Below are 23,912 nucleotides of genomic sequence, written 5' to 3'. Positions count from 1 at the left end.
GGAGAATATATGATTAAAAAGTAGGAAAATTTTTTGGGTTTACTTGTAAAATATTTTATTACATGAATATGTGATTGAAAATCAATATGAGAAATAAATTAAAATAAAGCAAAGAAAATAGTCTCCATTTTACCAATTGAGTTATGTTATATGTACAAAGTTGATTGATAAAGTAATATCTACACCAATCATTTTAAAAATAGACTTTTAAATTATTAAAAATCAATAGCCTAAATTTTGGCGACACATATTTTATCAATCAAATTTGTGGTCACACTTTATAGAAATAGCATAATACTTACAAATTTTGACAAATCAATTTTAAACTTCATTTTCAAATCTGCCACGTGTTTGAATGCATTTCAATGAATCCAAGAATATTAGACGGGTGCTAGACTGACACGAGCCCATGTTCCCCTTGTTGGCTGAGCGCCTGGCCGCATGGACCAAGTGGCGCCCCCGGAAATCCAGGGCCATATGTTTAGAAGAATAATTACTGGTTTCAGTGTAGTTAAAAAAAAAGGAGGCGAATTTTGTTTACGGGACCATTTATCTGTCTGACTTGTCTGTTTGTATTCTTCACGAACGCACACAAACACTCTAAACTCTCCCCCTCCCTCTCCCTCCTTCCGTCTTAATCTACTGTTTGTATTGTAATCGAACTGGAAGTGTAATAATCCGGCGGCTGAATACATTTGCCGGAGAAATGGCTTCGATTTTGACATCCGAAACGAGGCAGGTGGCCTTGAGAATCTTGCAAGAGGAGTCAACTTCTGCATCCAATCCGACAGACGCAGTGATATTCGTCGGGATCAGCTTGGTGTTGGGAATTGCGTGTCGCCACGTGCTGAGGGGCACTCGTGTTCCCTACACTGTTGCCCTGCTTATTCTCGGCATTGGACTTGGTGCTCTAGGTATGCTCTAACTTGGCAGCCTCAAAGTTGTTTTGATTTCTCGGCGTTTCTTTTTTACTTGAATTTGCTTCCAATTCCTTAATTGAGTGCTAAATAACTTTATCTGAATAACATCCTGTAATAGAAGGATTTATAATAGACAGCACCGCTTGGTGCTTCAGGTATGCTCCAAGTAGTACTACTATAATTTATCCTTGATTTTTTAGTCAATTTTGCTTCCAATTTCTTTAAATTGAGCACTATATGACATTCTCTGAATACTCTTATTCTGCAGATAATGTTATATAGCACTAAATTTATGAATTTTATGGTATATATGACATCATAATTCATAATGCCCCTTGTATAAGTGCTCTTTAGAGAACAAGGGGCATTTTGATCTGCATACACTTGATTTGATGCAGTGAAACAGGTTGTGTGACATCCTTCGTGGAAAGGAGTGTATTAACTAACTGCATATAGTTCAGTGATGTACTTCGACTTTTCTATTACATTTTTCTTTTTTCTCTTTCTTTCTGCTTTAAGAAACTTTTATTGCATTCTGAGGTAAATAATGAATGTTTTCTTACCATACTAGTATGAGAGCTCATGTTGCATGTGAAATAAATCTAAATCAGCAAAGTATAGAAAATTGTTTTATTTATTTTTGATAAATTTACTGTTGCCTAAAACTTTTTGATCTTAAATTCAGAGAAAAAACAATGGGAAATAAGTCTTTCACAATAACACTAATGATAATATGCTTCTTGCAAATAAATAAAATCTGGATAACTTTGATACTACTCATCCTCTAATAACATGATTCTTAGTAGATAGATGTCATCCTTCAATCTCCAGTCTATGTAATGTTATCGATACATGACTAAAATTGAATCGAAAATACCATTAAAATTTCTACACTATTACCCACATCATAAAAATGAGGATCAACGATCAAAAAACATTAATGATTTAATTTCAATTTCTATTAGGTTAACTAGAGAGTTAAAGCAAGACTTTCCCGGAACAGAGCATAGATAAAAAAATTCACAGAGGATGGATGAGGTCTGGCCCACTTAATTTCAGTAAAAATGATCCTCTTACTGATTTAAATGAATGGATGCTGACCTGATAACATCATGCGCATGGAGTAGCACCCTACCTAAAAAAATATGAAGTTAACTGTTTCAATGGCAAGATAAAGATGAGATGTGAAATTTAGTTTTTATTTGTTTCTCTCCAAGAATTGGCATGATGATGCTTCACTGGGGTGTTATTTACAAAGAAGATAAACAAAGAAAAAAAATAAAGAAATAAGGAAGGTTTCCTTTTGATCCTGAGTTTTCACAAACAACTGACCTGTTAATTGTTATACATTGAATTCTCATCCATACTACATAACTAAACCCATATGCTTGCATTTATTAGCTTTTATGTCTATCGGTCCATGATTAATTCTCTTTTAAAAGTTAATTATTTGATACTTGGATATTTTGGGTGATCTGGGCAGAAAGAAACAAATAGGATATTTGAAGCAAAAGAACGATTACAAATACAAGTTTTTATTTTTTTAATCATCCTTATGGATTTCAATAGGAAAAGAGTTTAAGGGCCTTCCTTGTTCTTTAATATCCAAAGTTGGAAAATGTATTGCATTCTTGACTTGACTTTATAATGTTTGAAGATTAGAGGATTGATTATCACCATAATAGTTAGTTACGCTTCATATATAAACACAACTTCATCAAGAATAACATTTACTTAATTTCTTATTGTACTTCTATGTAGAATACGGAACAAGTCACAAATTGGGAAAGATTGGCGACGGCATTCGTATCTGTAAGTTTAATTTCTATTTGGCTGAATAATTTAATTGCAAAGGGAGAGGAAGAAATAAAAATTGATTGTAAACTATTTCTAGTCTAGAACTTTTTTTCATCTCTTCAAGTATCAGCTATTACAATGGTTTGACATTTGTTCATTTGTAGGGGCAAATATTGATCCTGACCTTCTCTTGGCCGTGTTTCTTCCTGCACTTCTTTTTGAGAGTTCATTTTCGATGGAAGTGCATCAGATAAAGGTTATTTGCATGAATTCTCTTTTCGGTTTCTAGTTTTTATTTTCTTCCTTCTAAGAGGTGGTGAAAACGAGAGAGGCATTTAATTGAGGGAAAAGCCAAAATGTAGTTGTCTTGTTCGCTGCCTTCCTCGTTATGACTTAAGCATATCTCATGTATTATTGGAACAAAATCGACGAGTAGTTAATTTTCCGCTGTTCTCGGTTCTAAAGAAATGATGGTCAATTCTTGGTGGAAGCTTCACACTTAAAAGGGTTAGAAAGAAATTTTAGCAAAATCTGGAATTAGCTCCACATTTGTTAATCAATTTGGAGAAAAGAACATGAGGCTTTCAAACTATCTGAAATAAAACTACACCAGTCTATCAGGTTTTATTGCCTTTGCCCTTTCCTCACTTTGTCAGGCCATTGATTTTCAATAACTTCCCATGCACTTTCCAGTATGTGCTTCATTTCCAGTATTTGCAAAAATGCTTTACTAGTTCATTTGCATGATTTGGCAGTATTGCAGCATTCCGTTGGAGGAATGGATAAGGATAAAGTCAGATATTTTACTGTAGATGATAGTATATTTCCATCCTTCTACATAGCTTAGACTTTGACTTGTGTGCTCTTTTTCCCCTTGTGTTTTCTGGTACAAGCTAGTCCTTAATCATTATCATACTTCTCTAAAAATTTTGTGTTAGAATTCAGGATATAATTTTAGCATACCTATTCAGTAACACTTGTATTTTACCTTTTGATACGTGTAAATTGTGGTCATTCTTGGACATGGAAATCACTACTAGATGAGAGAAGAAAGCGCCAAAAAAAAAAGTAGATCGAGAAAGCTGATTTCGGTTTGAATGTTATGCATCTCCTAGAGTATTGTATTACTTTTGGTTTCTTGTATAAAATAGTACAACATAACATTACATTACTTAAAATGGTTTTCACTCGATAATATTATTAATCAGAATTTTAAAATTGTACCCCCTGCTTGTCCCCCACCCACCCCCTCCCCCCAAAAAAAAAATAAAAATAAAAAAATCCTCTATTATTGAGAAAGATTGATGTAAATTCTAGAAGTTCTCAATGTTTAAAAATCTGCCTTACCCTAGCCTTATTCTTCATTTCACAAATAGTTCAATATTCATTTACAAATAGGTATAGCTTTCTGATCGATTGTGTGCAAACCAATCAACACTGTATTTTTGGATGAATGTCGCAATCCACTATCAAGACCATGAATGAGCTGCAGTTATGTTAATCAATGCAGCAGAACATTGATGTATGTTTGACAATGACATTTCATTACAGGTGCTGTTGCTATCATCTCTATAGTATGAACACTTCAATTAGGATAGCATGTCCGAGTTCGACACGTGTTGATATCGACACTCCTCGGACACTCTACCATAAACATTTTTCATTCTTTATTAAAAATATTATATATTTTAAACTCAAAGTTATTAGTAAATAATATTTTTGAAGAAAATCAATTAGGAATAATGTGTATTAGGCAAGAATATTATTTGGTATATTTAGTTTCCATATATGTACATGATTGATTCTTTATATAAATAAAAGGGAGAGGAGACGAAGAGTAGATTTTTCCCTCTCAGTTTATGCAAAACACGTTTACATGGTATCGGAGCAGGAAATTCACTTACTTGAGTGCATGATTTTTCGGTGGTTGCTACAATTTCTGGTAGGCCGCACTTAGTTCCCTGTGCAGAACCTTCTGGCGTCATCGAGGTTGGGTGTTAAATTTTTCAGTGGGTCTAGAGTTTGGGTCTTGGTTGGAGCAGCTCGATTTTGTTTCGCCTGTAGTTGTCTACTACCTGTCCGCTGCTAGTGGTTTTATGGTCGGTGTCGCCTCTTGTCTGCATACTTGTCTGGTTTTTTGGTCGGTGTCGCCTCTTGTCCGCATACTCGTCTCTAGCAATTCTAGTCGGTAATTGTGTTGGATTGATTTGAATTTTTAGGATTTTCTTGGTGAATCTCCATTCAGCACTCTCAATTGTTGAAGTCGGTGGTGGTGTTGAGTTTTCTGTGAGTTGGGCTTGTACTTTGTTAATTAAAGACTGATAGATTTGGAGTGACTAATTGGGCTGTGGTTAAGAAGATCCTATTGGGCTCTAGTAATTTTGTTGGGTTTACTTTATAATTTTATTTCTTTGGACTCCTCTTTTGTGCCTTATTTAATATTATTTGGTTGGTCACTCTAATTGTGGGCATATTTGTGATTCTTTGGTTGACTGTTATTGTTAATTGGTCTTATTCTCTACGATTCAAGGACTAGTGTGTGGGGTTAGAATTATGTCATCCAAGATGGAGATATTCAATTTGATTGGACCCATGGAACCGAAAAATTGAATGAAAGAAATTATACTTATTGGGCTAGGTGTGTCGAAGTCTTCTTGCGAGGTAAATGTTTATATAATCACTTGATTTTAGACAAGTCGTCTGCCAAATCATCAGGAGGTGAATCTGTAAAGACCGATTCTAATCTCAACGATCAGTGGGATCAAGAAGATAACGCAATCATTGGACTTATGATTAGTAGTATTGAGTCTTCATCTCTCTACATGTCTACTGCTAAGCAAATTTAGGAGCAGCTTAAACATATACACTCTAGAACTGGGAATATTACTCGGATCTATGAGACTTGCAAATAGTATTTTGGGCTTGAGAAAGGCTCCTCCAGCCTTGTTGAGTATTATAATAAACTATTGGCTGTATGTCAGGAAAGGAATATGCATCAACTTCTCTCTCTTGACTTGAAGATTATGGAAAAACAGCGAGAAGACATTGATGTTGTTAAATTTCTTCTTGGTCAACCACCGAAATTTGAAGCTGTCAGGGCACAGATACTGGGGGAAAAGAACTTCCAAGTCTCCCAGAGACATTCTCTCGTATTCAGCGCTCTACTCTCTCCGATAATACACCTAATAGAGATCATTCTGCCTTTGTTTCCAGGGGTGACTCATTTAGGGGTGGACACAGTGGTCGAAGTGGACGTGGTGTTAGCTCTAGAGGTGGACGAGATATTAGAAGCAGTAGCCGTTTGGGAAATCTTGAACCTCGAAAATGTACTCACTATGGTCGTACAGGTCACTTCATTGATTATTGTTGGGATTTACATGGCAAACCATCTGGTTTTGCCAATAAGGTCTCGTCTAATGAGGACCATCACCCAATATCTGGACCGGTAACTAACTGTAGTTCAACACAAGGATCTGATCTCTTAGTTGTACCACAGGATGAGTATGCTGAGTTTTTAGCTCATAAACAAGCTACTTCCACCTCTATAGCCACACTCACTCAGTCAGGTACTTTATCTTCTCATTGTCTATTGTAATCCTTCACAATTCGTGGATTATCAATTCTCGTGCAACAGAACACATGACTGGTTCGTCTACTTCTCTCCTCGATTATCATCTTGTTATTCATTTCACATGTGTCCCCCTGGCTAACGGTTCCCAAACTAGTGTTGCAGGCTCAGGCAATACTTCTCCTTCTCCTAACATTACCAGAACTATGTAAGTTGAAAAAGGCTTTATATGGGTTAAAGCAATCACCGAGGAAATGGTTTGGAAAGTTTTCTGAGGTTGGTCTAAAATTTGGTCTTCAAAGGTGTCAAACAGATTATTCAGTATTTCATCTACAAACTGGTGCAGGTCATATTATCCTTGTAGTTTATGTAGATGATATTGTAATAACTGGTGATGATGCAAATGGGATTGCTCGATTGAAACAGTTTCTACAAAAATATTTCCAGACCAAAGATCTAGGCAAGTTTCCCTAATAGTTAGTACGCATTTGGTTATGACCACAGCCATACTGTGACCAAACTATACCCTAAGGCCCTAAAAGGGTTACAAGTGCTTTCATGACATGAACATGAATCATTCTAATGAAAGAAAGATACAACGATTTAAAGATTCTTTTGCCAAGAAGTTTGGAAAAAAAAAAAAAAACCCTTAAAAATTCAAGATATTGCTTAGGCATTAAGTGTCCAGATCAAATAAAAACTTTTCTATGACCAAAGAAACATACCTTAGACCTCCTAAGGAAAATATGGATGCTTGAAAGTAAACCAGTGGACACACCAATTGAATAAATTAAAAAATTGGGTGATAAAATCAGGTGTTACACTGAACAAGGAAAGCTATTAGAGGATGGTAGGAAAACTTATTTACCAATCCACACAATGTTGAGTGATCCCATCTTGCCATCTCTCTTTATCAATACTACTGACTACTTCTCTCGACTACTCATGCAACAGTTCCAGGCTTACCCTTTATGGGCTGTCAGTATGGAAGTAGTACTCTTGCCTCACATCTCTTTTGCTAATGATGTGATTATATTCACCAATGACCATAAGCAGTCTATTCGGAAGTTACTCGATTACGTGGAGTATTACGGGAGTGTTTCTAGTCAGTTGGTGAGTAGAGATAAGAGTGGTCTTATAATGCCTCGTAAGGCATCCATTAGCAAGATCAGGGATTGGAGCATTTGACGGGCTTCGAGCACCAACAATAGCCATTCACTTAAATGAGGCCCTTTATATAAAGGGGCAAAGTCAGTTTTATAATATGGTGACCTTGTTTAGAAGGTTAAGAGTTGAATATCTAGATGGGCTTTTCGACTATTACCTTTCGTACATACTACTTTACCTTCTTCAGATGGAGGTTGTATGAAGAAATTGGAGAGTATTTTTGTGCGATTCCTTTGGGATTCTTAGGATCAGGCTCTAAGATTACATTGTTGAAAATGGGATGATCTCTGTCTCCATATTGGGGGGGGGGGGGCGCNNNGGTAGGCTTCAAGAGATTGTTTGACATTACTGATACTTTTTCCTTGAAGCTATGGTGGTTTTTCGTCATAGATATCGTTGTGGGCTCAGTTCTTATTGGGCAAGTACTGTATTGGGACTCACTCTCTTTTTGCTTCTATTCCATATTTAGCTTCACCTATTTGGAGGTTGAAGTTAGTTAGACCATAAACCAAGCTACATATTTTCTGGCACTTTGGAGTAGAACATATATTTTTGGCATGATTGTTGTATGGGCAAGACTACTTTAGCGGCTTTATTCCTACACAGGTCGCACTCTCTTGCAGGGGTATATAATTTTTATGATGGCTCAGGATGGGACATTGGACGATTATTATAAGTACTTCATCTATGGTTGAGCAGATTGGAGCTATTCCTTTATGGGCTAATACCCCTTATTGGATTTTTTGGTGGAATACATCGAATGGTAGTTTTGCTACTAAGTTAGCTTGGAGCTTGTCTGCGGTCTTAGGATTCATATCTTGTGGTGTGGAGCTCCAATATACCTACCATAATTTCTTTCTTCTTCTGGTTGATATAGGTTGACATGGCCATTCAGAGGAGGATTGGCTGTCATATGACCTCCTGGTGTCAGTGTTGCTCGGAGATCGAGACTAGTTCACATATTTTACATTCAACACCATTTCTGATCACTTATGGGATCATTTTGGGGATATATTTAAGGTACTATGAGATTAGGTGAGGAAGTTAGATCTCGATTCCAAAGATGGAGATATTCGAGCCAGTTTGTTCGAAAGGGTCATGTTCGCACCATCATCCCCTTGTTTATATGGCTTGCAAGGAACGATGCAAAGTATAGTGAGATATGTATGGAGTCTAGATGGACCATTTGGCGAGTTTATCGCATGGTTTCACTTCTTCATATCGGTCGCTTATTTTGGCCTACTTATTAGCGTAGGGACTCGACTATCGCCTCATCTCTTGGCGTTTCTCTTAATCTTCCTTCCTCTGCACACCCTATATTGATTTTTTGGTGTATTTCAACGATGGGATCTCACAAGATCAACACCGATGGATCCACCAAGGATGGATTTGCTAATGATGGGGGCAATTATTGGTGATCAGGATGGACAGTGCGTTAGGGCGTTCGTATCATTATATGGAGTCTGCCTTATCTTGGAGGCTAAGTTACTATCTATCTTGGATGGGATTTCGCTTGCTCCACGACTTGAATTATAGATATTTGGGTAAAGTCAGACTCATCTGTGGCCCATCATTGCATCACTAGGGATGGAGGACCATGGGCTATTCAGAACATTCTAAGTCAGATCAAACATATTCTCAGATTTGACCGTGATACTATTTCTCACACTTATCGTGAGGAGAACCAAGTCATCGATTCATTTGCATCTGAGGGATGGGACCAGTGCAAGCAGGAGTATGGACCACCTGACCTACCACAAGGAACTCGGGCTCTTGTGCAGGTTGATAGACATGGACTTCCCACTATTAGGGAACGATAGCCTGTTTCTCACTTACTATTTTTGTATCGGAAGTAGTATTTCCCCTCTTATTACTTGCCTTCATTTGTTGCATTTATTCGCTTTCGGGAGGTTAGCTGTATGTCCCCCTTCTTGTTCTCTTGCATTTGATTTTATATATAAGGTTGGGGAATCATAATCCTATCATCCTTCCCTGGTGGTGCCTGAAAACCCACTCAGACTATATTGATGTTTTGTTTAAAAAAAAAAAAAAAATTGTAATCCACAGTCCAATTTAGTATGATGGAATAAAATGTGAGTTATCATTTTCTGTACCTTTTATTATTCTACGTTATTTTCGTAATTATCATAATTACCACAATTCAACTTGTGGGAGCATTTTCTTTTAAAATCCTCTAACTCCTTTCTGCCATTTGTAAATTCATTTCCTTAGTTTCAGAATGACCTTGTTGATTTCATTCTCTCTTGCTACTGCTGTAGGATGAAAGGATTCTTATAGTTAGCTGTGTATTGACTATAAAGCCGTAGTCAACTGCAAATTTCTAAGTTTTGTTCTTTAGTTTTTATCTAAAAAGATTGAAGATTCTGTGAATGGTTGATCTCTTCCCAAGCAATGTAGCATATTGCATATAAATTTTTCCTATAGCAGGACACAAACCATTTAGTGATTTATTTTTGTCCTTTCCTTTTATATGAGAACTGAGGCCAATATATGTCACAGGCTCAAGAAGGGGCTGAAGTTTCTGGTGTCTTGACAGTCATGACTTTAGGAATGTAAGTACAATGACTTTTGTGATAGATTTTCTACTATATGCAGAAACCAGCTCCTGATATAATTGTGCATGGACAGGTTCTACTCTGCTGTTGCTCGGACTGCCTTTAAGGGTGAAAGTCAGGGAAGCTTGCATCATTTTTGGTATTTCTCCACTCAATTCCAATTTTAGGAGTGATGCTGCATGTTTGGATATCACTTCTCATAATGAGCTTAACAAATCCTGTTCAGGGACATTCACCTGGAGTTTCATTTCCTGTTTATGTGATAACATAATAAAATCTAAATTTACTGGATGAAAGGAGCACAAAGAACATTCCCAAGTCTTAAGATACACCAAACAGGTCAGGATAATCAAGTTTTAGCACTTTGCATCACCAGTCTTGTGAAACCTTAGAGAAGTTAGTTGCTGCCTTAGTTCACACATCAATCTTAACACCAAATGGTCAGTTTGATCAGTGGTGAAATGGAGCTTTATCTCATGACTTTTGATGTAATTTTACAGCAACAACCAGTACCTACTAGAACATGCGATGGTCATCTGATAAAATTAATCCTAACTCGCATCATCTTCAGTCAAGTCAAAGTGAAAACCGTCCGTGCAACATTTGGACCAAATAAATGGGCTAGAATGCTCATATGAACAAAGTTAGAAGCTACTTGTATGACCTCGGAAGTACCTTTAGTAGGGTGTTCTGTTGCTAGAGTTAAATCTTTGGAACAAATGAGTTCAGGTATAGTAAGTATCTAGCACTGCAAGTTAGAGAGTTATCACAATAAATGAGTGAAGAGGTCCTCAAAATTTTGAAATTTAGGAGAGTGGAGAGATTTCTAGATTATGGGGTTAATGGTTGGAGGCAAAGAAATTTTGCGCTGGTCATAAAATGACAGGCAATGTGCTGGATTTCCCAGATTGAGAATGAGAAATTATAGAGTCAAATGGTTTTGGATGCTAATTCAATGGTTGAAAAAATGAGATAAATGGTTAAGGCTGTTCAGATAAAATACAAACATTACTTGTGCAAATATGTATAGTTGCTAAAAAATTGTTTGGTTGTTTTTGCTGGAATACCCATCTTAGAAACAAATGAAAGCATCATAATTTCAGATTTCAGTTGGACTCTGAGTTATAAATATCGGTACCAATTAACTCAGAAATACAGGGTCTTGAATTCTAAGCTAAACACGACTTCTGGAAACTGAGTTGAACTGGTTGGGAATTCGGAGTGGATCATAAACTAGAACAAGAGAATATAATGTTGTTATTTCCCCTTTTGTGCAATTTTTGAAGAGACCTAATTTTAGCGAAGCGCAAGAAGTTCAGCAGCTAATTTAATCTTGTAGAAACGGTATTTTCTTTCATATATAAACAATTGTAAGTAAGGGTGAATTTATAAGGCATGCAGAGCAATCTGTTCTCGGAAGAAAACTATTTTAGGAAAGAAATTACAAATAATTTAGTTACAGTTATAATCAGCTTAATTATAGTTAGTATAGAAATTCAACTATCTGAGGAAATATTCAACAAATCTAAAGAAGATTAATGCATCAAAATCTCACTGACCTTGTTTAATAGAAAGAACCGAAGTACAACAGAGACGGGACGTTCTAGTCTTACCTCTAGACAATACATAAAGAGAAGAGATAAGAGTGATGATGGAAAGAAATGAATAAGGAAGTACTACTTCATTTACAAGAAAAGAAATAGAGAAAAAAAGAAAAAATAATTGCTTATATAGAAAAAGAATTATAAAAGCTATCCATGCTCAAATAAAATATCCATGCACATAAGGGATATTTTTATCTTCTACACTTATCAAACAAATCCTTTGTACATTGAGAATGTCACTTCTTCATTGACTAAATAGTCCGCTACTTTGTTCCATGCAAGATATATATGTGAAAGTGTTGATGTGAGAGAATATTGACAATCAATAATATGGTGAACAAGAAATTGGACATTTCATGGTAATATAAATCTTGGGAGAGCCAGACCTCAAAAGCTAGTTGTTGAAATTTGAGAGCCGACATCTATATAAACCACACACCGAAAGCCCATACTTTTGATGTGGGATTCAAGTCCCATACTTTGTAATGGGAACCGTAACAATCTACCACTGCACGATCCTGCTCTCATGTCGGATTGGCTTTGCACTAGCTAATGATTAGTCTTGGACAAACACTGTTATGCTGGCGTCACCATCTGCGCCGTTCGATTGCAACCAGGAGACATGGTGCCTGCTCTGATACCAATGATATAAATCTTGGGAGAGCCTTATTTCAAAAGCTAGCCGTTAAAGTTGGAGAGCCCAAGTCTATATAAACTACGCACCGAAAAGCTCATACTTACGATGTGAGATTCAAGTTCCATACCTTGCAATGTAAACCATAACACATAGTCCTCCACTATGATGGCCATGGCGGAGTCTTCTCAATCCATGGGTATACCTCGCCTTACCATAATGTAAACATATATTTGTAAGCTCAAAGTGAGGATGGACGATCGTGACAAGAACTAGAATTGTAGAAGGGGAAAGAGGGGGAAAAGAAAGAGAAAGGAGTGGGGGGGGAGGGAAAAGGGGGAAAAAAAAAAGGGGGGGGGGGGGGGGGGGGGGGGGGGGGGGAGTTCTTTGTTTATTTGTTTATTCAATGCATTAACCCTCTATAAATAGAGGCTTAACTGGTCTAATTGGCACTTTTGCATAGATTGGCAAAGGTAACTCGAGGGTTGCTATACTTCACCATTACATGATATGTGTGCCAACATTTTCTGCTGATGTGGTCCAATTGGCTTTGTTATAATTAATGTTGTAAAAAGGTTTTCACAAATTTTTAGCGCTTGAATGTAAAAATTCTATACTAGTGCACTTCAAGAAGAAAAAAGGCTCACTGCATAAAGTGACCTGTAAAATGAGCTACAATGTATTAAAAAGCTTGTCCTGTTTGTTGGAGCCTTATGATGAATTAAATACATTCAATTCTTAAAATGGCCTGATGGTTTAAAAATTTGGTAGATTTGTCATAGATCAAGAAATAAGGAGGTATACAAAACATAACATTTCCTTTATTTCATGGACTGTTAAAACATTTCATGATTCAAAATCTTTAATGGTGATTATTTTGATACGTCTAAAATGCAGTGTTCTAAAGCCGCCTAGGCGAGAAGCCGGCGTAAAATGCACCGCCTTGCGCTTATTCATGTTATTTTTCTGCATTTTTTAGTTTTATTTTTCCCCCCTTTGGCGCGCTTTCTTATGCTTTTACACTTTTTAATGCTTTTTTCCTTTAATTATTAAATAATTTAGATTGATTTAAAAATGTAAAATAATATTAAAATAAAAAAACACAATTTACGCCTTTTTACTCCTAGGCCTCGCCTAGGTGCATCTAGGCCGAAGCTTTGCCTTCGTGCTTCGTCATGCTTTACGTTTTTTAGAGCACTGCTAAAATGTAGTGCTTTGCGCATTATGGATATTGTCGTTTTCTCATCAATAACTACATTTAGCAGTATCTTTCTCCTTCGTTTATCAACATTATATTGATTATCTTCTTGTCGGATCAATTTTATGATGGGTTCTCATTTCAGGGAAATGGTTGCTTACATTGCTAATACCTTAATCTTCATCTTAAGGTAAGAGTTACATGCTTACAAACCCAAACCTAACAAGAAATCCTCATATAAATATGCACTCAAAAGTTTGCATGTCGTAGCATTCTTGTTTGTGATTATTTTTAAGTACAGGCTTACAATGTGGATGTGCCCAAATGTTGGAGTCATCTTTGCCAAATTCTGTGATATGTGGATAAGAGAAACTACTGACATTTTATAACATTTTCTTTTAAAATATTGGTAAAATGGTGTCCATGTAATATAAAATTTTCAAAATGGGAATTCAACAAGAATAATGCTATTTATCATTATGATGATGGATCATTGGGGATGTGGCAATCTATGTGGAATAATGGGATTTGATAGTTCAATTTTTATGATAAAGAGGGGAAGGGGGCATGATCTCAAGAGATAGAGAAAGGTGATGGATAATGGGTTGTCACATCACCGATATTCCATCATCATAATGATAAATAGCATTACTCATTCAACAATGGTTTCAGTACTAATTAAACATCTTTACTAAATTTTCCAAGTCCATACCCAATGCTGAATTTTATTGTCCTACATAAGCAGGCAAAAGCATTATTTGTTTTTACTACGTTTTCATAGCTAAGAAGCATTACAAAAGTTCATAAGCTTACAATATTTCACAATGCGCCCCCACCCCCTGGGGTCAAAGTAACAAAAAATAAAGAAGAGAATTTGCGGTTTACTCAAGCCAGACTTTCAGGAATAGTTGTTTTTTCATTGTATCGACACATTTATGTTTTCAATTTGAGTTAAGTCAGCCTATTTGCCTTTTTATCTTTGCAGTGGAGTAGTTATAGCTGAAGGTGTTCTCCAAAGTGACAGCATATTCAAAACCTATGGTAAATTTTCTTTTAAAATTTCTTCTACCCAATCACACAACACGACTTATGTTACTTCTACATGTCAACTTTATTATGGATCTTTTTCCTGAAAGCTTTATATTTTGTTATCCCATTCATATGTTTTAGGCATATAGTTTTTTGGGTAATCAATGTGGTTGCATAGTTACTAAATTAAATGGCTTTGCATATGTTTTATAACAATTCTGTATACAGTGACCAAACTGAGAGCATGAAACACTTATTTGGTTACTTTAATAATTCACAATTCTATCTTTGTGATGTGGGACAAAATTAGAAAAGTAGGGATGAAATTTTTCAAGGTTGGATTGTCAAGTTTTGGTAATATTTTTTGTATGACCAAATGGTTGGCACATAGCTGGGTTTGATTAGGGAATTGTATAGGAGATTTTTTTGGGTGAAATTCCTATTCTGGACCAGTTTCTATATCCACATCATAGGTGATCTGAGAATTATCATATCAGGCAGGGACCAATGATCTAAGGTTGGAGCAATTTTGCCTGTACAATGATTCTTACAGTGATGAAAGGATAAAACATAGTTCAGCATATCAGTGTGTTCACAGATTTATGACTAAGAAAGTAGATGAGAAAAAGAGAGAGCACAGCATAGAGATTTACATAGCAACGGGCTGGTAAAATTCACACAATTACATGGAACTCAATCGTAACTTGACTCTAGAATAATTCTAACTAACTTTGGCTCCTTTGAATGCTCAGATAATTTTAAATTTTTTTCTATACAACTCGTGGACCTATGTACTGAATCACATTGTGGAAGTGGCCAATCACTCCAAAAAGATAAAGGCCTGATTGCTTTATCCATCAGTGTAGAGAACAAGACCTCACATAGTTTTATGCATTAACATTATAAGATATACTTTCAATCCTTATCATGTTTAATGCAGATTCACCTTTGTGATTCTACAATTGTCTCCCAGGCTTCCCACATTCTAAAAAGCTCATTTCAAGTTTTCTAGTGTTGCTATATGTGTAAGTTGAGTGAGTGATGAATCTATATAAAATTTGGTTATGGTATTGGGTCAAGTTGTTTGAAATGTAGGGGTTAGGTTTATTGCTATTTGCTTTGAGGATGCGTCCCTGTTAGCCCGTAGGAATGGTGTGACTTTTTATTAGGTTGGTTTGTAGATGGGTTGTTGAGTTGTCTGGTGTTATATCATTTCTGGGCTTTTTTGTTTGTCGATTAGGTTGCTGAAGATGGGTTTGGTTAGGCCACTACAGAAATTATTTATGCTGATAAACAGACTCAAATCTTTTTGATGGAGTAACGACACCTAATACTCATTTTTAATGTCTTTTTCTTACAAACAATACCACTCTTTTTTCCCTTCGATCAATACAAGACCTTTATCTTTGGGCAAACAATACTATGATTTTACAAATAATAGTGGTAATTGCAGCTTTTAACAGGGATTTGGCCAGAGTAATGACTAGGCTCTAATAGCAATTGGCGCGGGATATGGGAGAAACAAGCTACAAAAGAAGAGAGAGAGAGAGAGAGAGTATATGTGGAGAAGATAATTATAATGTTATTGAGTACTTAATCAATAGTCTAGATTATTGAAAAATATTTCTTTTATTTTAACTTAAAATTCCTATTAAAAATGCAAGTTACTGAAGTAGCAGAAGTGGAAAATTTTCTAATATAAACCTAATAATTATGGAAAGAAATAAATCAAAATTCACCCTTCTCAATCTATTTCTTAATTCTACTTCCTAAAAGAAGTATGTAGTTTTTGCATGTTTCAAATGTTAATTTCACCACAAGATAAATGTACTCTATTAGATTTGTTGTGTAAAGATTTATTCATTTTCTTAAAGCACAGAAGTCAACTCAAGACTACTGTATAAACAGGGTGTAGCCATACTAAATTATTATTGGCAGCTTAGTTTCTTAAGAGTCTTTTGGACTCTTATAAACTCTATTTGATTCTCCACTCATCCTGTCTACCTTCAATTAACTTGATATTCTCTTCTCATCAACATGTCACATATTTGTTTGTCTTATGTCTTAGTTAAATTTTCTTCTCACTTTGTTATGTCCTCAGAACACTCTTGGGGTTATCTCTTACTCCTTTACCTGTTCGTCCAAGTATCCCGATTAGTTGTAGTTGGTGTATTATTTCCATTTCTGCAATATTTTGGCTATGGGCTGGATTGGAAAGAAGCTATCATTCTGGTCTGGTCTGGTCTGCGAGGGGCTGTGGCATTGTCACTTTCACTCTCAGTTAAGGCAAGTTCTGCCAGTATTTCTATTTACTGTTATTCTTGCTTAATCTAATCTAATTAGGAGGTGGTTTCTTGCATTATCTCGATTTTTCATTCTATAAAAATCTATAATTATTACAATTCATTAATTTATGAATTTCTTAGTTTCTTGGGTAGAAGTTGAAATTTTCAGCACAAGGAGAATATAAATCATTAGAGAGAGAAGTCCTTTAAAGTCACGTTTGAAATGACAAGAAACCTATTGAATTAAAAGACTTGAGTAATGGTTTAAATTTGCAATGGCTAGCATCTGTTAACTTAGCGCGCAAATGCGCCAAATAGCAAAAGTTTGTAAATTGCAGCTTTTTGTTGTTGCCAAATGCGCCATGCTTTTGGTCGTTATGAGCAGTGCCTATTTGGTATCTTTATCATAAAAGTACCATTTCATTGTCTTACAAGCATTACTTGGGTTTTATTGAATGGAGTGCCTAAACAATAAAATTATGCCCTTATTTGAGCCCCATTTTTCCAAAAACTCATTTTTTCAAAACTCATTTTTAACCATACATTCTTCAATAGGCGGTCCTTGGCTTGAACACAGGACTAGGACTAAAAAACATTAGATTTCAGATTAACTAAGGTAACAGAAAACTTGCTCCAAGGATTATGAACTGAAATTTTATCAAAGTTAATTTTCATATATGTTATGGATTAAATGCTCAATCCTGTAGTACGAGAAAAAAACTAATAATACGAAACAGAGAAATCGAAAGAAAGGAAGAAGACAAGAATTATATAGCTCACCTTCAACGTGAGAGCCACGTTTACTTATCACTGCACGGTTTCACTATAACCAAGAAGGATTATGAAACCAGGGAAAACACTGGAAGGAATAGACCACACAAGACAAGAACTTTTATTGTTATTTTAGTTTCAACACTCCCCTTCAAGTTGGATAATACAAGTTAAATAATCCCAGCTTGTCCATTCTTTCAAATATGAGTTTAAACAACCCCTTTGTCAATAAGTCTGCTACATGTTCTGATGAGGGCAAGTATGTCATGCATATTGTTCCATTTTCTATCTTCTCTTTAATAAAATATCTGTCAACTTCAACATGTTTAGTCCTGTCATGATGGACAGGATTATGTGACATTGCAATGGCTGCCTTGTTATCACAATAAACTTTCATTAGCTTACTTCCCTGAATACCAAATTCATCCAACAGTAACTTTAAACACATTATTTACAAATTCCATGTGTCAAAGCTCTAAATTATGCTTTAGCGTTGCTCCTGGCCACCACTGGTTGCTTCTTACTTCTCCAAGTTACCAAATTTCCCCACACGAGGGTACAATAACCAGTTGTGGATCTTCTGTCCATCACTAATCCTGCCCAATCAGCATCGGTGTAGGTTTCAATAGATCTTTCAGAATTCTTTCTGAAAAAGAGTCCAAGACCATGAGTCCCTTATAAATATCTCAAGATTTGATAAACCACTTCCATATGCTCCAGAAATGGAGCATGCATAAATTGACTTACAACACTCATTGCAAAAGCAATGTCAGGTCTAGCATGAGAAAGGTAAATGAGCTTTCCTACTAGACGCTGATATCGTCCCTTATCAACCGGTGTGCTTTCTAAGCAATCCCCTAGCTTATGATTAGGATTTATAGGAACATCTGCTGGCTTACTTCCTACCATACATGTTTCTCCTAAAAGATAAAAGATATATTTTCTCTTTAAAATGGAGATACCACTCCTATTTCTTGCAACCCCCAGACCCAGAAAGTATCATAAAGGACCTAGATGCTTGATCTCAAACTCGGCTGACGAAGCTTTCTTCAGTCTCTCCATTTCTTCATAGTTATCACCAGTCAGAACTATATCATCCACGTAGACAATTAGGATGGTAATTTTTCCTTTCGAGCTCCTATAGAACATAGTGTGATCAAATTGGTATACCCTTGTTGGCACACAGCTTTCATGAACCTCCCAAACCATGCTATAAAGATTGTTTTAGCCCATATAACGATTTTTCTAGCTTACAAGCCTTTCCCTATACATTTGATTTCATCAAACTCGGGTGGAAGTTCCATATATACTTCTTCTTCTAGGTCACCATTCAGAAAAACATTTTTGACGTCCAGTTGTTGAAGTTTCCAATCTAGATTTTGCTGCTAATGATAAAAGAACGCTCACTATGTTTAATTTTGCAACTAGAGCAAAGGTTTCCTGGTAATCAACTCCATAAGTCTGAGAGTATCCCTTGCTACTAATCTGGCTTTATAGCGTTCTATTGATCCATCTGACTTGTATTTAACTGAAAAACCCACTTACACCCAACAGTTGACTTGTCTTTTGGCTTTTCCACAATCTGCTATGTTTTATTCTCATTCAAGGCTAACATTTTTTCCTCAATTGCCTTTCTCCATTTCGGAATCAACAGGGCTTCGTGAATAGATTTTGGAATCTCAATTAATGACAGATTTGTAGCGAGAGCTTGAAATGATGTGGAAAGATGAGTGTATCCAATGAAGTTGGAGATAGGATGTTGCGTACAAGTTTTAACTCCCTTTCTGAGTGCAATTGGAACATCCAAATCATTAGTAGAATCATTTTGTGGAATAGACAAATTACCTGAGTTTGGATCGGATTCATGGTTCTGCTGTTGAACTGTGAGATGTTCTACTGTCTCAGGATTTTTCCTCCTGGAATAAACACGTAGCTCAGGTGTTATTGGAAGTTGTTTGTCTCCCCCTATGATTAAACTTGGCTGATTAAGGGAATCAGTATGTTGGAGATCAACCTGTTGTGGGTCATTAGGGGTTGAATGATCAGTGGATGAAGTTGGTGGGAATATGGGAGATTTTGATTGTTCTACTGGTGGTATGGGTGGTGTGATTTCCCAAAAATTCCCGTTGCCATCACTATTGTGTTCCTCCCCTTGAGGGAAATTTTGGAAAAAATAGGGAAGGGATTCAAAGAAAGTAACATCTGTAGATATATAGTACTTATGAGTAGTCGGAGAATAACACTTGTAACCCTTTTGGGTTGAAGAGTATCCTAAGAAAACACATTTTCTAGCTTTAGGGCCAAACTTGGTATGTTCATGATCATGGATATGAGTCAAGACAGTACAACCAGATACCTTTAGGGGAATAGAAAGTATTGATTGAAATTGGGGGTATACATTTGACATAACTGTTAATGGAGTCGAGAAGTTATGTATCCCAGTAGGCATTTTGTTTATTGGGTAGCATGCAGTGAGAACTGCATCTCCTCGAAATTTTTTTAGAACCCTACTAGTAAACATAAGAGCTCTAGCTGTTTCAAGGAGGTTTCGATTTTTCCTTTTAGCAATTCCATTTTGTTAAGGGGTCATAACACATGAACTTTGATGTAAGATCCCTTTTTCAATGAGAAAATTTCCCAACACATGATTAAAGTACTCCTGCCCAATATCAGTTCGAAAAACTTTTATTTTTGCATTAAACTGGGTTTAGATAATAGAATAAAAGTTTTTAAAGGTTTGTGTAGTTTCGGACTTATCTTTTAGGAGATATACCCAAGATACTCTAGTGTGATCATCTGTAAAAGTTATGAACCAACGTTTGCCTGAAATACTCCTAATCCTAAAAGGTCCCCACAAATCGCTATGTATTAAAGTAAAAGGTGACGGGGATTTATGATCATGAGACTGAAATGAAAAAGGAAAATGTTTAACCAGTTGACAAATATCACAATGAAAAATATCTTTATTGCAAAACAATGATGGAAATAAATGTTTAAGATATGAAAAACTAGGATGACCTAAACGGCAATGCCATAACATTATTTCTTGTTCTCTAGGGATAGATTTACAACTTGCTATTTGAGCTTGTTTATTCTGATAGGCATCCTCCAGAAAATAGTATAATCCCTTACGTTCCTTAGCATTGCCAATCCTCCTCCCCGAAGTCAGATCCTGAAAAATACAAAGCGATTCAGTAAAGTTGACACTACACTGCACATCTTTAGTTAATCTGCTAATAGAAAAAAGATGGCAAGAAAGGTTCAGGCTTGTAAAATAGATTTCAATTCAATATGTGGACTGAGTCTAATAGTTCCAATTTCGACAACCAGCGAGAGTGACCCATAAGCTATTTTTACTTTAAAACGTCCAGGGCAATGTGAGTAAGAGAAACAATTTTTCACATCCCGTTATATGATCCGTGGCACCCGAGTCAATTACCCACAGTTTTACATTGCTCCTGCTAGTCAATGCCGATATATAGTTACGTTTTTCAGCCAATGAACCGGAGGGTGGTCCTGCGAGAGTGATAAGTCTGTATAACTGCTCAAGTTGTGATTTGGTTAGTGAGAGAGAGATATTATTGGACTGGGCAGAAGCGTGGCGGTTCGGTGGTGCTCTGGAAACCCGAGTGCGTTAGATTTTCATCTCGATGTAATTGGGTTGACCTCCCATCATTCCAAGTCGCCTGCTTCCTGTTCAGTGGTCTCCCATGTAGGACCAAACACCTGTCTATGGAATGGTTGGCCCTCTTGCAGTGCTCGCACCATGAGCCATTAATTTTCTTGGTCATATGGGCTGGTTCTTGTCCACGGGCAGTTAGTGTCGAATTTTCCAACGAAGGGTGCTTCAAGTCTCCAAGCATGACACATTTTCGGCTGGCTTCACGGAGTACTTCAGCAAAAATCTTGTCAATTGTCGTGGTTGGTTTGATGCCCAATAACTTGCCTCAAACCTCATCCAGTTCTGGAACCAAACCAGCCAAGAAATCATAAATTCTTTCCTTTTCTGCCCGTTTCTTGTATTTTTCAGCATCCTTGGCCGTGTCACAATCTATTTGGACAAACATGTCAATTTCTCGCCAAAGCCGTTGCAGGGAATTATAATACTGTGTGACATCAACTCTCCTTGCAGTAAATTTCTTACCTTGTTTTGAAGTTCAAATAATTGGGCTGAATTCTCCAAGTCTAAGAAGGCAACGGTGAGTGCATTCCAAAGCTCTTTTACTGTTGAATAATATAAATAAGATTCTCTAATTTCTTCCTCCATTGAATTCAAAATCCAAGCCATAACCATAGAATTTTGTGTATCCCAAGTTGCATAGGCTGGGTTTCTTTCATCTGGCTTTGTTACAGTTCCAGTCACATACCCAAAGCGTCCACGACCATGTATAACCATAAGGGCAGATCTAGACCACTGGAGAAAATTCTTGCTGTTTAGCTGTGTGGTAGTGAGTTGAAGAGGAGTGTTTCCAAAGAGGACAGTCATGGGGAGGGAGTTCGATGTCATGGGTGCACTTGTAGAGATAGGTTCCGAGGTGGCTGTGGAGGTCCTCGAATCCCCTTCTCTCGTGCACCAGTCATGGCCAATTTTTCCATTCCAACATTCAAGTAACCCTCAGTTCTGATACCATGAAACTGGGGAAAACACTGGAAGGATTAGACCACATAAGACAAGAACTTTTATTTTTATTTTAGCTTCAGCCGTGTACAACCTTTTTATAGGACTAGAAAACCTACCAACCTCAAATATATACTAAATCTACAAATAAGGAAAATCTATATGTTGTCTCCAATAAAACCGGTACATAAGGTAACAAATAAATAATAAAATCAGCATCCATATTCTGAGATCTTCAATAGATTACAATCTGTTTTCTGGTATCATAACTTTTTATTTTCTCTCTACATCAAGAAAAAAGGTTCTATAGGAGGAAATATTAGGCCGACATAATACATGTGCGAACTTCATAAAAACACCTTTAAATTAATCTATTCTAAATTAATAACCTCAAGGTATAAATAAAAAATCCTTGCCCCAGCATATTAATACACACACACACACACACACACATATATATTTTTTGTTGAAACCTAATGTAAAATTTCAGTCCCGACTCTCTCATAAATTTATAATTTTACAGAACTACATGATATTAAAGAACTAAAATATTTATTACTTAATATTTGAGTGAGTATGATACAATATTATGATGTTTCAAACTTTTACTTATGTGATGGGCACTGTGAAAGGTGTTCGAAATGGTGCCCCTTTGAGCTTGTACTTATCCGTAGCCATTGTTAAAGATGTTCTCGAGTAAACATAGGATTGTCCTATCTTAAAAAGGAGCAATAATAGTGATAAATAAAAAAAGAGAGAATTTTTAGATGCGAGAAAAGAAAAGATAGGAGTATAATAAAGGAGAACTTCTAAGAGAGCAAGAAGTTTTATACAATATATTTGCAAGTTGATTTACAAGGAGCTTATTAACCAAAGTCATATTTTTAAGGAGATTAAATGCAACAGAGACATTGGAGGAATTTAAAGGATTTGAAACATTAAACATATGCACTTTTTAACACAAAACAACTGTTTAAGTGGTTAAGCCCTTCAAATTAGTAAACCCATCTATTGAAATATTTTAACTTGGTATTAGTTAAAAATAGGGATGGACATGGTTCCATTTGGTTCTGGTTCTAAGAGAACTGAACCAAACCATAAACCAATGGCTTTCTTGATAATAGAATCAAATGATTTTTTTTAAAGGTATGGAACCAAACCGATCCGATCCATTCGATTTTGGTTTGGTTTGGCCCGATTCTAGTTCTATTACTTAATTTTTCAGACTTACGTCATATCTCTAAGTTAGTAATATATACTTAAATAAAAAATATAAGCATCAAACATTTAACAAGTTCAAATTATCAATCATCAAGATTTCAAAAGTTCAAACTGACAGACGAAATATAAACGAATGCTTCTTTGCCAAAAGTTGATATTTAAGTTTCATAATAGAAACTTAGCCCTTACTATCCGGAAAATCATTAATCGTTTAATAGTCCACTGCTTCGTCTGATGGATATGCAGGGCAGTGTTTGGGACTTTTGAGGGTTTGAATTTGGAGCAATACCCTTAATGGGTTGTACAAAAATAATGGCTATTGGACTGGCTTCAATTAATATAAGATTAGATTCATATAAAAATAAAATTATAAATTAAGTTTGGTTCTTGGTTTGCTTCTCGGTTCTAGAACTAGAACCAAACTTGAACCAGAACCAAATGATTCTTGGTACGAAGAATCAAAACCATTCTTTTTTTTTTTTTTTTTTTTTTTTTAATCCCCAAAAAAACGTTTTTTTTATTTT

General features: G+C 36.0%; 1 protein-coding gene across 1 annotated transcript in view; it reads left to right on the top strand.

Annotated features, from left to right (window-relative positions):
- Positions 1 to 540: 540 nt before the first annotated feature.
- LOC111406702 (sodium/hydrogen exchanger 7-like) overlaps positions 541 to 23,912 on the top strand; it is a 51,733-nt gene continuing 28,361 nt past the window's right edge. The window contains exons 1-18 of the mRNA XM_023036083.1: positions 541 to 914; positions 2,682 to 2,732; positions 2,882 to 2,973; positions 5,699 to 6,162; positions 6,266 to 6,395; positions 6,451 to 6,749; positions 7,101 to 7,398; positions 7,843 to 7,943; positions 8,059 to 8,077; positions 8,703 to 8,866; positions 9,038 to 9,233; positions 9,309 to 9,362; positions 9,732 to 9,775; positions 9,954 to 10,025; positions 10,102 to 10,167; positions 13,610 to 13,654; positions 14,450 to 14,505; positions 16,595 to 16,779. Coding sequence (XP_022891851.1) covers positions 707 to 914; positions 2,682 to 2,732; positions 2,882 to 2,973; positions 5,699 to 6,162; positions 6,266 to 6,395; positions 6,451 to 6,749; positions 7,101 to 7,398; positions 7,843 to 7,943; positions 8,059 to 8,077; positions 8,703 to 8,866; positions 9,038 to 9,233; positions 9,309 to 9,362; positions 9,732 to 9,775; positions 9,954 to 10,025; positions 10,102 to 10,167; positions 13,610 to 13,654; positions 14,450 to 14,505; positions 16,595 to 16,779 — 2,544 coding nt within the window. The 5' untranslated portion in view covers positions 541 to 706. The remainder of the gene's footprint in view (positions 915 to 2,681; positions 2,733 to 2,881; positions 2,974 to 5,698; positions 6,163 to 6,265; positions 6,396 to 6,450; positions 6,750 to 7,100; positions 7,399 to 7,842; positions 7,944 to 8,058; positions 8,078 to 8,702; positions 8,867 to 9,037; positions 9,234 to 9,308; positions 9,363 to 9,731; positions 9,776 to 9,953; positions 10,026 to 10,101; positions 10,168 to 13,609; positions 13,655 to 14,449; positions 14,506 to 16,594; positions 16,780 to 23,912) is intronic.

This window comes from Olea europaea, chromosome 12 (assembly GCF_002742605.1).
Source record: "Olea europaea var. sylvestris chromosome 12, O_europaea_v1, whole genome shotgun sequence".
NCBI lineage: Eukaryota > Viridiplantae > Streptophyta > Magnoliopsida > Lamiales > Oleaceae > Olea > Olea europaea.
This window is presented reverse-complemented; position numbering and strand designations above follow the sequence as displayed.